This window comes from Xyrauchen texanus, chromosome 46, assembly GCF_025860055.1.
Source record: "Xyrauchen texanus isolate HMW12.3.18 chromosome 46, RBS_HiC_50CHRs, whole genome shotgun sequence".
Taxonomy (NCBI): domain Eukaryota; kingdom Metazoa; phylum Chordata; class Actinopteri; order Cypriniformes; family Catostomidae; genus Xyrauchen; species Xyrauchen texanus.
In genome coordinates this window covers 21,903,142-21,918,264 of record NC_068321.1, presented here as the reverse complement: position 1 = coordinate 21,918,264, position 15,123 = coordinate 21,903,142, and the positions used below count along the sequence as shown (strand labels likewise).

The window sequence follows — 15,123 nt, the reverse complement described above, 5'->3', positions numbered from 1 at the left end:
AGGCATGAGGTGCCCTTGAAAACTCGTGGTTAGTCTGTGTACTGTGTGCTGTTGGGTAGAGTGGTGGAATCGGTCCATGTGTGTTGTAGTGTACAGTAGCATCTCTATTCCTCCCTTCAATAGGCTTGGATTAAGTAGAGCTCTAAAAAGGATTAGTGTGTTTTCCAGCCAGCTAAACTCAGCCCTCGGGCAGTGCTTCAGAATCCCACATGACCTGAATGTGAAGGGAATAGGGAGAAAGAGGATGAGGTAAAGAGGAAGAGAGTGTAATATAGAGAGACAGAATCCCATATAATGGCATGAGAAATAAGAGGGAGTTGGACGTGGTGGGAAAAACCTTTGCCAACACTTTGACACTTCTACTGAAAAAAACATGGCACACTCCAGAACTCAGAACCACTGTCCCTAGCCTGAAGTCAAAGCCTTGGTTAGATTCTAGCATCAATTGTCTTCTCTCTTTGGGCTGGTGTGATGCTGTGGATGGTATAGGGCTGATTTCCAGAAACTCTAAAGTGATTCCAGAGGGCAGACAGTGCTGAAAAGGCAGGCTGGCAGGTGTAGGTAGGTTATTTCTTCACCAAGTATTCCACTATTCAACATGGAGTTAAAACAAATACAGTTGAAATAATGTGGACTGATGGCTTCAGCAGAAACACATATCATTGATTAACAACCTTGGAGCTCATGGCGTTTATAAGCTATTGTTAAAAATCTATTTGACCTATGGAAAGAATGGTATTTAAAGACTGTTACACACTATTTGTTAAGATTGTTTTGCCTACCCATGGAGCAAGATGACGTCAGATGAAAATAAAAAATTGGTTTCAATGGTGGTTACTACAATTTGATGAAAGTCTAAACACTTTATATGTAATAAATTGCATTGATTAATTGTGCACAGTAAAAAACAGTGCATCTACTGTATTTGTAGGCATTGTTTCAACAGCAAACCCCCCAAAACAGTCCATATGAAAAAGCAAGCTCAAACTGTTTGAACTTTCTCCACACCAGCAAATATGCCACTCAGCCAATGCACAAAGTTAAAGTGAGAGAGAGAGAGAACATTAGAGTCATTCCAGCTCTCAATCTATGAGTGATGCCAAACAATTTCTGCTACTTCTATTTGAATTTGAATGAGCACTTTACTGTCCAATCGTCATTGGCAGAGAGTGGCATCTAAAATGAACCAGACCTAGAGAACATTAGTATAAAAAAACTTGAATCCTGATTATGTGGGTTCTGATTAAGGCAGGTGTACAGTATATAACTGTAGCCAAGAAAACAAAGACATTAACTGTCCTCCTCTAAACCTCTTTAGCAGATGAATCAATATAACACTAGCACCATGTTGCTGAAATAAACAGAGCTTTTAGCTCTCCTGTGCTGCCTGCATAAGCAGCATTTTGCAGATATTAGGTACCTATACTTAGGAACAAAGAAAAAGTTAAGGACGTGTGAAAGAACTGAATTCAAAAAATCATCTAAAGATGCCCTTCTAAACAGGAAACTATCTCTCTGCATCTTTGTGTTTGCTTCCGTCTTTCTCTGTAGATACATCTGATGTCTCTTGGTGTTAGGTTCTGAGAATGCATCACATATCTGCAACTGTTTCTGGATCAGTGTATCATTTTAAGCACCTGGTGATTTCCCATAGGAAAGAAAAATCTAAAATTTTGACATTTCTCTTAATATTTCTGAGAAAGAGATGATGGTGTGCAAATGCAAAAGAGCAAATGGCGAGAGCAAACTGAAACTTGCTTGTGTCTCCTTCATTTAGATTTAGGTCCTCAGAAAAATAATAAGAGATCTCAACAGTCATCAAATGCGCTCAGATTTGACAATTCTTCAATCAAAGGTAAAATTATCAAATTTCAAAAGTCAAAATGTATTGATTTTACATGATCTGTTGTGTTCCCATTTTTAATTACCCTAACAAATTAAAGAAGAAACATCTGAGACACATTTGAAGATTAAAAAAAAAATTAATAAAAAGAAAAAAGAAAAAAGTTCTGAGCTCTGGAAGCTGATTCAGGATCAAAGCTTAAAGGTGCTGTAAGCGATTTTTTTCATGGAAAGGTATGAAAAAAATTATACTCTCTGAAAGATATTAATGAATTGGGTGTCATGAGATATCTCACTGGTCAAGTACTAGACTCTGTAAACAGCAAACAAAAATGTCTCTGACGCTTTCTTCCTGTCAATCATTTTGTGTGTTCTCATAGTATTGTAGTTGCAGCAATTATGGAGGCTTCATGCCATTTTTATGCCATGTTGTACATAACAGTAGTCAGTTGAGGTCGCTATTTTGCTGCTGTTGTTTTGTTTTACAACCGCTTCTGCTTGTTGTCGGTCTCAATAAAGCTCATTTGTTATCTTTGGAGTTTTGAAAAGAGGGGGGCGTGGCTAATCCAACAGCTCAGTTTGTGGAAATTCCAGAATAGTTTAAATCACGTACAGCACTTTTAAGGTGCAAAGGGATCCAATTTCAATCTGAGCTTGATGGAGACCAATTGTGACATGACTTCTTTTATAATGAGATTCAAGTGAAGATACAGCACCAGTCTGAAAGCTTTTACTGAAAAAACAAACAAGTGGTCTAAAAGCCGTACTACTCCTCAGTCTTCATGACAAAACAATGAAAAGCCTCTGCTTTTGAAAGCACTGGTAGCCATCCTTGCATAAAAGCCATGAAACCAACAATTACTCTTAGTGTGGACACTGAAGCATGTCACATCAATAAATGCAGTATATATGGGCGTTTCTTCAACTTCAGGCAATTTCATGTTTTTATTAAAACTAACAGATTTTAACGTTTTTCTTTTTGTTTTACGAAGATCACATTAAAATGTATTTTTTTTTGTAGATTTTATTGTTAAGCCTTGTCCCACACCAAGGCTTTTATGATTAAACTATGAAAATCCATTACAAAAATGCAACATTATAACAAATCTCCTGTGATGCGTTTACATACACTATTGAACATTGTTAGTAGACAGATTAAAAAAACTAGTCAGTGTGTGAATTTTTTTTAACATGACTTGTTAAATGTGCTCAGAAACACAGCTATAAAAAAAAATAGCATTTTGTCTTTAAAAGGTTTTAAAGATAACTTGTGAACACTGGTACCATCTCTCATTTAATCCCAGTGAAAATGTTTCATGACTCAACCATATGCTTCACTCAATAACTAAGGCTCCAATTCATTTAAAGATAATATTTTACATAAGACTCAAAGCAAAACAAGCGATTTTCATAACAGGAGCCGGTTTCTCGGTCTGACTTTTATTTATAAATACAACCTATCATTTTGCTGCACATCCATAACGTTTATTACTATATTATTAATAAATCCCTCTGATGTAATCTGTCCTCAATTAAGCCCTCTTGGCCTGTCTCGTCGTTTCTGGCTATTGACGCTGACAAGCATTTTGCCTCTCATTTCATGGATTAAAACTGATTCAGTTCATGATAATGGTCTTGACCGTAGAAGTGTTCAAAATGTGCCGCACTTCCTGTTTACTGAGGTGTGGCAGAACAGGGTGGATGTATTCCCTTCCATTTTTTCACACCACTGACTGAGTGTAATATGCATGCATCTGGGCACTAAGAGCGTTGCGATTGCTTGATACGGCTCCACTATTGCCAAAGAATGGCTGTCACACTTTAAGTAGCTGCAGTGGGTTTTAGCAGGAGTAAAGACAGTAACTTCCACACAAATTGCAGCTAAGTAATGCACTCAGACAGGACTGTGGCAATGTTAACAGATTCGTTAAGAAGATTTGCTTATGGAAGTTTGCAAGCTGCACTGTTCTGATGAGGTACCGAATTTGGAGTCCTAGCCATTGTTCTGCTTCAAGATTTTTACCAGAATAAAACCGAGAGAAAGTAACAGAGAGAAAAGTTTCTGGCAAGAAGCCCAGAGTGCAAGAGATTTGAAGCAAATCCCCTTGACAATCTAGAAGCACAGCCATGGGCTGCTGGCAGATTTCAGGGTGGAGGGACGAGAAAGCGGTCCAAGGGTTAAAGGGATAAGATGGCTCTCCTTCTATTAGGGTTGAACTTCATGCAATCAATAAGCAGCCATGAGTAGAAGAGAGTATTTCAAAGACAAACAAGTAAACATCCAATCATCTTTGAAGTGAATTTAATCTCAGCTGATTTACGGAGGGAGATGAGGAGAAAAGAGAGAGAGGAAGACAGGAGCAAGTAGTGACGAGGCAAAAGACTGATAGATTGTAGCTAGTGAAACTCAGAAGTACCCAGAAAGTTTGCACTTTCATAGCTCAGGAGACTCAATGGAGCTTTCAGTCATGTTTCATTTGAGAATCAACTTTGTTGTTAAATTTGATAATTGTTAAATAGAGCAAGAGTATAGAACTATAAAATTGAATGTGGATAGAATAGCTCTGATAATTTGGTCTTGGAATATGTTGATGAAAAATATTTGAAATCCATATTGAAATCCCTGACTTGCAGAATTTGATATGTTGACAAATGTGAGCACAGTTTGAGACTGTAACAGGTATAGGTTGAGCGAGGAGGAGGCCGGAACCAGCAGAACAATCAACATAAACTTTTAATGCATAAATTAACTTAAACAATGATCTTAAACAAACATAAACAGACACACATGCAATACCGCCGCGTGTCTCTCTCTCGAACCAGCATCTCCGGCCGCCCCTTATCTCGCTCTACCGCTGATCAGCTGATTCAGCGCCAGCCGTGCTCCATCACAGCCCGGCCACACTCTCCTCCTAGTCACAGAGACACTGTTGAGATTCTGAAACTCTAGAGGGGCATGCATATGCGAGATTATTGGGGTCTGTTTCTCAGGAGACAAATCTCATAAGATTGAAGCAAAAGCCTCTATTTGCTCTCCATTTAAACACATTGCTGTCTAGGAGAAACAATTGAGATATTAAAGAGATCTCACTTGTGATATTCTTTTCCTATGTATCTAAATACATCCAATACACAATGATCCTTTAAAAATGCTCTTCAAACATAATGGTGCACAAAATGTAAAGAGCTGTGGTGAACAAAAGATAGAGAGATAAAGAAAGAGGGCCACTGATCGGCTAATTTCTAACATGCTGCCGCAGTCGACTGATTACTGCAACATGATGGACCGACAGATTTAAAAAAAGAGACAAGAGAGCGCTAAAAAGAAAAACAGTGGGAGGAAGCTGTCACTGTGGGAAAACTGACGGCATGTCTGAACATTGTGCAGTTATGAGATTTCCTCTCAAATTTATTTAAGAGCCATCCATGCATGTCATAGGCGTTTAAACACAATACATTTTATAGAGATGCACTAACAAATGTTTTAGAGCTGAGCATACCTACAAGAAAAATTAGCTGAAAAAATGATCATGATTTTCTTGACTTCAAAGCCTTTTGAAATTTCATGATATTTCCATGCCTTTCATGATTGTGGAAACCCTGTCTCTAGGTAAGCAGATCACTAGGTTTTGAAACACACTCAGAGTATACAATATAAAAGTTCATAGAACGTCAGAAGTTGGCTCCCATGATTGTGCACCTGTAAGAACCTCTAAAAATGTACAACCAAAAAGCTGCTGCAATATGCCATGTTTGTTGCAACCCAACAGATCTGGCAACCCTGCTGTGGATGTACTGAGAGAGAGAGAGAGAGAGAGAGAGAGAGAGAGTTTCTTACCTGTTATCATTCAGCTGTGTATATCTGGGCTGAGGGTCTGGATCTCTGTCATTCACATCATAACTTGCATAAGGATCCTTAAAACAACCATACAAAATCAGTCAGAGGGATCAGATTTCCCTCAGTCATCAATTCTGTACTGTCACTGGAATTATATAGAACGGTATCCCCGCTTGGATACACAACATCTAAGATGAGCTTCGGATCACATGTGGTCAGCCATAAATACAGGTCTAAATGGGGTTTAAAACGTTTTGTGTTCGGATCACAGAAATCACATATGAATGTTCCCTCCTGCATGTGCCCCAGCTGCACTGAAGTGCCACCCCTCACCTGTCAATTAACCGCTACACTAAACAAGAGTTTAAACTTTGCTGGTTACAAACGGCTTTACAAGGAAATAACCATCCGATCGGAATATTTAAAAAGCGGATACATACACAATCACGAGAGTTTCACGGATCTTCTTTAGTGTGTCTGATATCTGATATGTCACAGATGACATGCACAAACACCTAGCTCCTTTAATACAGATAATCTACTAAAATAATGGATAATTCTGCTTGACATGTTGCATTTGGGCTTAGATTAAATTTCAACCACATCTGGGAGAAACAGCGTGCCGTTTTTTTCACGCTTTCTTTGTCTTTTCGGACTTTGTTGTACTTTAATATCACCCAGTAACACTCTGACATAGTGACTGATGTCGTCATGAAACAGAGACCCTCCCCTCCAAATCCCCCCAAAAAACAAGTGGTAACAGGAGACGCATTTAAGTGACCAGGTGTAAACAGCGATGTGCCTCACCTGTTTCTGGTGGGGCACTTATAAGTGGCACACTCTACTGTTGGTGTTAGCTGTTTGCCATGCTTCTCTGTAATACTAGCATATTTAATCCAAAAATATTGGTTGTTTTGTTAGACCAAATTCATTTTTAAAGTCGGGGTCACACACATCATGTTATGTGCAATATTAAATGTATTTTGTTATTTGAACGTTTTATGTACTAACATTAGCCTATTAGCACTGACATACAGGGAGAGACGAAAAGCACAATATAAATCATCTAAAAGTGTCTTGTACATCTTTACAGGTAAGTTTCAGGTTTCCTTTGAGTCTGTATATGAATTAAAAGAGATTTAATTCAATATAGTTTACTTGCATGCCATATTTCTTTAAAAAGATATTTGTTTTAATTAATGAAGTTCACACACAACATTTAATTTTGCCCTTTTATGTTTCATTTCATATTACATAAAAATTAACTAACATGAAATTGGTGTTTAAAAAGAAAATACTACTTTTATTTTATTGAGATTGTATAGCCCTAATTATTTTCTCTAACCTATATTCTGTCTGCATAATTTAAATATTTTTGAATCATAGAAAAGCATGGCTGATGCACATATGGTCATTCATCAAAAATGCCTTAAATATGTCTAAAAGAACAGATCTCAATTCCTTGTGTATGTCATTCATCATTAAAGTTCCATCAAAAACAACTGGAGTTTAACTGCAACACTTCCTTCTTGCATGGAACCAATGACAAGAACATTCTTCAGTACATTTCTAATTTTGTGTTCAACAGAAGCAAGAAAGTATGAACAAATATTTGGAATGATATGACAAAAAGATTAACGTGAAGCATTTCAAAACACATGACTTTACTTGAAGGGGCACACCATTACTAACTACTCATATACTTTAACATAAACTCATGATTTGATAATGCAGCATCATGTCTTGACTTCACTGCACACTGTACATTATATTAAGTCTTTTGCTATTCACCAAAATATTGTATATTTTCGAGAGACTTTGAATAAAATGCACGAGTCATATGGACTACTTTTATGGTGCATTTATGTTATAATGTCCTTTTTTTCAGCTTGATGTTAACGACCATTACTTACAGACAGATTTTATCCAAAGTGACCATGATATTAAATATAACTCCACACAGATAAGGTTAGTAAGCAATTTCATCACAATAAAACCATGTAAAATTGTATAATGTATGTCTTGTGGCTATATTTTTCAAACAATGTGTATTTGAATGTTTATGGCCCCATTCACTTTGTCTGTTAGGGCCTTATTCTAAGTGTTTTTTCAATGAATGAGGAGTGAGTCAAAATAATGTTTTTTGTGTTCATCAACATTATGCCGCAAATGCTGTTGATTGAGCTTAACTTGTATTGAACTCAAAATATACATAACTTTTTCAAGGGTTAACAGGGGATTGCTCACATAGTTTCTTGCAAGATCAGGGTGATCTTTCTCAATGCCGTCATCCAGGATTGTCACGACCACTCCTCTTCCTGTGAAGCCCTGAGACCATGCCTCCTTCACATTCAGATCTCCATGACTAGGGTTATACTACAAGGAAAACATAAGATTTTCTTTACAAAATCCATTAAACAGGTTTTTACCAGCAAGATCACTGGTTCTAGGTAAGGTATCTTCCATAAAGGTCAGGAAAAACAGGAAATGATTCTTAAGTACTTTTATAAAGAGACACCCCCTGATGCAGGGTAAGGCAAATGTGACTCGTGAAGCTCTTGTGAGTGGCACAGATGCGCAGCCAGGGTTGGGGAGTAACAGAATACATGTTAACAGCATTACGTATTTAAAATACAAAATACAAGTAATTGTATTATGTGGCATGGGAGGCGTGGTTTTGTGTCGGTCTGCGGGAGAGAGAGAGAGCGGTAAGGCTTGTCACCTGGTTTGTAATTATCTCTAACACCTGTGTCTTGTTGTAGTGATACGGAGAGAGACATTTAAAAGGGACGCCAAGTGTCGAGAGCGGGAGAGAGAGATAATTACAAACCAGGTGACAAGCCTTACCGCTCTCTTTCTCCCTCAGACCGACACACAACCACGCCCCCCATGCCACAGTATTCCACTACAGTTACAATTTAAATAGTTGCTATTTAGAATACAGTTACATTCAAAAAGTATTTTGATTACTGAAGAGATTACTTTGCATTTTATTGTCATTTGTTTCATTTAATATTTAGTCCTTTCAAATGGAATACATTTATACATATAAATGATGCGATACAAAGTGCATTTGAACAGCGGTGAAACATTTTCTTATGATGTGTTACATTCATACGAGCAGACAGAGAAGTAAGTTTGAAGTAAGTTTGGAGCAGAAGAAATAGAAATAAACCTTGTGTAAATTGGCAGCTTTATGCTAAGCTAAAATGCTATTTCTAGCCATTTTACATGCACATGTTATCAGACACGATCACTTTTTTTTTTAATCAAGAAAATGAATGTTGGATCATAATTTCTTTTTTCTAGTACGACCTTTGATATAAGGGTAAAAATCGTATTCCTGATAATAATTTTGTATTGCTTTCCTGTAAAATTATCTAAAAATCCTTAAAACAAGATCAATTTGATTAATCTTGTTTTAGAAACAACACTGCATAAGATATTTAGGTTTGGCAGAGAATTTTTAACATGTGTATTTTGTCTTACTGTACTGGCAGAGTTTATTAGTCAAAACAAGTGAAAAAATCTACCAGTGCTGGAAGAAGTAATCCAAAGTATTTATAATACGTTGCTGACCTTGAGTAATCTAACTGAAATACGTTAAAAATGTCATTTTACAGCATGTAATCTGTAGTGGAATACATTTCAAAAGAAACCCTCCCAGCCCTGTGCGCAGCCTAGGACAGTGTCTGGAACATGAGGCTCCTGAGCCATCTTGGGGGGGTTAATTAACCGAGTCACACACAAATCGATCGAGACCTCCCAGTAGGGCAATAGGCAAAACACACACATTTATATTTGACACTTGTCACTGAGGAAAGCCCTGCCGCAGGATCTAGTACTAATAAAATCTGACTGCTCACACAGTCGCACAGTTTTTCCTCCCAGATGGCAGATTGGCAGCAGAACGATCGCCTTTTCCTTCAGCGACGAAACTGTATTTCTTTACCGCTCTTTCATTTCCTCACAATTTCCTTTATGTTTAACACCATCTGCTATAACATCACAGCTAAATCTTTCCTTCAATGTGAAAAAGACGACCATAAAATGTAAATGTGGAAATTGGGTGCAGTAACACAATGGAGAACTTAAATTGGCATGTCTTTGGATAACTGCCCCTTTTCACAACCTTCTCTCCCCTGACAAAGAAGAAAATCATAAGAATAAACAGAAAGAATGAAATTGCTGGCATTTCTGTGCTTCTCCTTCAGAGAAAACAACTTAAAAAGCATTCAATCCCTTGTCAACGGGGATACAATCTCTAAGCATGAAGAGTGTGTGTGTGTGTATTCTTTGACACAGACATGTATACAGATGTGGTTTAAAAGGAGATGTGGAAAAGTGGAGACTTTAACAGATTAGCACGCTGATGCAGAAAGGCAGTTCTCGCGTTTGTGTTGTCATTCACAACCCACAATGCTCTTTGTTCGTTCGATTTACATATTAATATGTTTTGGACTTCAGGCTCATGCATTGACTACACAGCAGAGTTTAAAAATCAGCAATACACACAAACAAACATGTGAAAACACAGACAAGCACATACTGTATACTGTATCTGTATAATAAGTTCACACATGCACCTACACAGTGCACACATTATTTTTAATTATATTATTAAGCTTTGTATAAACTCAATAACTCAGTCTTATTCTGGATCTGTTATCACTTAATAAACAATTTAAAAAGACGTGGCAAAGGTTAATATAATGTCTCTTCTCTAATGGTGTATGTGGCCATCAATACATTAGCTCACTTTGCTTTAGATGTGTGTGTACAAGTTTGAGCATTACTAGAGAAAGCTAGATATGTTAAGATTTTCACTGAATTACAATTACAAATGTTATGTTTCTTTCTAAAACATATTGTATGCCTTTAGAATACCTGGAGTATGATGCACAGGTTTCAAGGACTACTTTTTGATACTTTTGCATCTTTTTTCATTCTTGAAAGCCTTCAAAATGTCTCTTTTTGTGTTCTGCAGAGGAAAGAAAGTCATTTAGAATGACATTTAGAATGGTGATTTATGAGCCTTTTTTACAAGTGAGGACCAGCTAAAATGGTCTCACAAATGGGTTCTCTAGTATTTTACTATACTTGTAAGGACATTTTAAAAAATGTGGCACTCACAAGTATAGCAAAACCTGTACACACACACATAAAACATTTTTAAGTGAGCTGTCTGTGTGACATGGGGATTTAGAGTTGTCTGTGAAAGAATCTGAGAAAATGTCAAATCTTACAGATCAAGGCAAGAAGTCTCTCCACTGTAGAAGCAATTAAGACATTTTGCATACCAAAGTGTGAAGTTCAACCACAAAATAAACACTCACACAAAAGCTTTTTTACATACCAGGTACCACTGCTGAGGGAATTTTGGATCTGTTGGTTCAATGTGAACGTCTCTCTTGTGTCTTTGCTTGGCAATCTGCTGCTCGGCCCAAATTACCTGCAAATACACCCACAGGCATTTCATGTTAAACACGTATAACCTTGTAAATCACACTAATCTGTCACTGTGCATAGCCCCTCCACATGGATATCTTTATGCTAAAAATATCCACATTTCACACTTATCCGCACTGTTCAATTCAATCTGCCGTGTTATATAGTGGTTCATTTAGCTCTGTATTTGAGTGTGTTTTTGCATGTTTCATTTAGTTGGTGTGTATATGTTTGTGTATACAATTTATTGCAATTATATAATTGTCTGATAGTGATTAATTTACTTATTTTCAATTATTTGAAAAAAACGTGATAATTATGCATGTTATATTCAAATCCCATATTGCCTTTCAAATAAGGAAATTGTAAACAAATACAAAAATGCCATGAAATGAGAAAAACAAAATAGAATTCAGACTACATCAGGAAGTTCGCTGAATGTGGTTCGTCCACGGTGCAGTTCACTTTAACGAGCATTGTAAACACAACATTCTCCATAACAATACAAATGTATAATAACCCTTTCCAAAGAGACAGACACTTCTCCAAACTTCTCCAAAGAAAGAGACAGACACTTCTCCAAACTTCTCCAAAGCAAGAGACAGACACTTCTCCAAAAAAATAGACAGACACTTCTCCAAACTTCTCCAAAGAAAGAGACAGACAACTTTTCTCTCCAAAGTTTTCCAAAGCATGAAACAGATACATTGGGTGTGGCATCAGGCCTCGGATAAGCATTTATTTGAAATAATAACAACTTTGTTCAAAATGGGGAATTAAAATGTCTATGGGAAAATAATTTGTGGCCAAAAGAAAGGGGGAATCTGAAAGCTGTTCTTGCTACGAGATGGGGGCTTTGTGTAGGTTGTGTATGATAATTAAATCAATGATTTGAATGATGATTTAACTTAGCCATACTGTCTACACATTTTATTTTGTTTGACATGAGATGGACATGAACGAAAAGCATCAGAAACAAAACAGCAACACTGACATCAGCATTTGCACTAACCTAGAGCAAAAGATGAAATCTAACCAGGGCCTGGAAAATTCCAGGGGGATCTCCTTTACTGGATTCATTTTAGAGCCAACCGAATAAACAGTTCCTCTCCTCTTTTTCTCACTCCTGTTTCTCTTCCTCTAACTTAAACTCTCTTATTTTCTTAAAAGAAACAGGCCAAGTCTATCAATTTCCCAGAGTTTTCATCAAGCGTCCCTCAGATATTAGGTTAGAGGAATCCTATTTCTTCAAAGTGACACTTTAAGACTAGAGTGGAGTGCAAAAGCTATGTTAACATAATAACATGCATGGAGGTTATCATTTTTTGTTTTTGGAGTCAGGAGGAAGAAAATAAACCATGTCTTGGTTAATGGATAGGAGGATAGGTGCTGAGTAAGTAAATGCTGTGAGTATTTGTGATTGTTTCTGTGAGTGTGTGCTGTTAAACACAAGAAAATCAAAACACCTATTATGACCAGAAAAAAATTGTATATGCTTCAATCAGGGCTCCAGACAAACATGTGAAAGGGGTAGCACTGGTGCCACCAAGCTGTGCATATGGTGGCATCAGCACAAAATTTAGTTGCACTGATGTGAGTGGATGTGTGTTTGTGTGTGTGTTTTGGGGTGGGTTGTAGAAGTTGGGACTATAAAATAAAAATAAGGACATAATCTAATAATAATGGTGATATTATTACAATATTGTACACATACAGTAAGTATGTTTACCAATAATATTGCACATTTTGTCCAATTGAAATGACCACTCAACAGTAAAGCAGTTGGGATGCAGATGTAAATTTACTGATATTAACAACAGTAATCTGTAAAATTTGAACACCTAATTTATATTGGGAAAAATGTAAATATTCTGACAGTGGGAATACGTGTTTTTTCCTGTTTTTCTCGCCAAAGCAGTTTAGAATTTTGGGGCCTTTTAATATGATTTTAAACTAGCTAAATCACAGACAAATTTAGGGTTTTCATAGAGGTTTTCAACAAATAATTCAGTGCTGAATTCTACGACCCATCCTGCACTTCTCATAGCAATATTTACGATAAACCGCTGCACGGTTGACAGCTTGAGACCGATCCGCATGTAAACGCACCTGCTCTGCGCTCGCGCTGCTCTGTCCATTGAGTCGTGCTGACAATTGATCCAGGTAGCACATAGCGTTTCGTTCTGCTTTTGGAGTGTTTGCATTTTGATATTTCTCATAACCAAAAGATAAGAGAGAGATGGCCAAATTTGTAGTCACACCAGTGTGACCTCTTAAAAATTTTGACACACTGGCAAGAAAAATAGTTACAAAATGAGACTGTTTCGTCGCAGTCTGGAGCACTGGCATCAATATAAAAAGTGAATAAAACATCTTGCCATAAAACCTATATGGCAAGCATCACTATTATTATTGCCCAGATCCAGGGTTAAAGATCTAAACAAATCCCTAAGTCTATACATCTAATGGAAAAATTTGCAGGGGAGAGGTGTGCCATTACTTTCCTAAGAGATCTGACTAATGTATTTCACCTAGTGGATGATAAAACTGGAAAAAATATCCCTTAGACTTATTTTGAAGGAGAGACCTGAGCCATATTAAGTGACCAGAATCGACAGTGGCCTTGGGTAGTTGGCAGATCTTTTGACTTTTGCAAGTAAAAACAGCCTAGCAACCACCCACAACACCCTAGCAACCACATAGCAGTGTGCTTCAAACCACTTAGAACACCCTTGCATTGTGGTGGTGAGTCTTTCATGGGCAAGGACCACTCACATTTTCTTTCTAAAATTAAAAAATCTAGTTTTATTATTATAAACTTTTGAGTAGACAGCTTTCATAGCATAGTGTTTTGAAGGTAAGAGATTCACAAAATCACCACACACACACACACATACACTCAAAATCCTTTGAGTGAATCGTCCTTTACATCCTTGTTTTGCAGTAATGCAAAAACCGGGCTAAGTTTATCACCAAAACAGCAAATGTAGAGCACGGTCAGGGCAGACTTGAAGGAATACATTTTCCTGTTCCTTTCAAGGCTGGCTGCTCTTTGTTTGACAGAAAATTAGGGATGCACCAATACTGATACTGGTATCGGAATCTGGTTCGATACAGCACTCATGTACTTGTACTCGTACACATAAAAATGCTCCGATACCATCTGACGTAAGAATGTCATTACGTAAACATTCAGCGCACAGATTAAAATCACGTCATGTCCTAGTTAGATTATTTAACAGCAAAAGCTGTGATTTAATGAGATAAATAGATAGCTTGCATGTACAGCATTTTAAATATGAGTGCTTGTGAATGTGTGGAGCTGGCATTGTGCAGGCATAGAGACACAAACTTCTCATACAAGGAAAACACTATTATGAGTGTTGCATACTCTGTTTGTAGAAGATGAAAGCAGGCAGAGCACTAATTAACTTTTTTAGCACGAGTCATATTCAAAACATATTTATTTATTTATATAGTAGCCTTTTGTGGTTTAATAATCACTGTGATTTATGTAGCGACCTGCTATTCTGGATTGTGAATCTGCCGTGATTATGACAGAGCTCCTTGGTCTAACAACACAGAAACACTTCAAAATAAAAGCTCAGCCAAAATAAAAGCTCAATTTAAATAAAAGAAATGTATGACAGAAATAAATCACTACTGTATTGTTATGTAATATTCACTGTTATACTACAACAACAACAACTACTACAACTACTACTAATAAATCAATAGTAACTGTATTATATTTAAGCAATATCATAATATATATTTAATGCTCTATTATTCAGCACTTTATTTGACAAAATATAACTCCTATGTTTTATTTAGGATTGTGCTGTGAGGTTCTGTATAACATCACCTCATTTGATAAAAATAATACAATTTCATGTTGAAAATTATTTGTTATACTTTCCTTTTATTAAAGTTTTCATTTATTTAAATGTAAATTTTGATGATAAAATTGAAATAAACCTCTGATATTGAGTTCA

At 36.8% G+C, this 15,123-nt stretch overlaps 1 protein-coding gene across 2 annotated transcripts in view; it reads right to left on the bottom strand.

The window, feature by feature from the left end:
- The window catches only part of LOC127638592 (furin-like), a 125,649-nt gene that overhangs the window by 33,493 nt on the left and 77,033 nt on the right, over positions 1 to 15,123 (bottom strand). For both annotated transcript variants that reach the window (XM_052120172.1, XM_052120171.1), the window contains exons 4-6: positions 11,037 to 11,132; positions 7,928 to 8,056; positions 5,681 to 5,757 (exon numbers count right to left, since the gene is read on the bottom strand). In XM_052120172.1, coding sequence (XP_051976132.1) covers positions 5,681 to 5,757; positions 7,928 to 8,056; positions 11,037 to 11,132 — 302 coding nt within the window. The remainder of the gene's footprint in view (positions 1 to 5,680; positions 5,758 to 7,927; positions 8,057 to 11,036; positions 11,133 to 15,123) is intronic.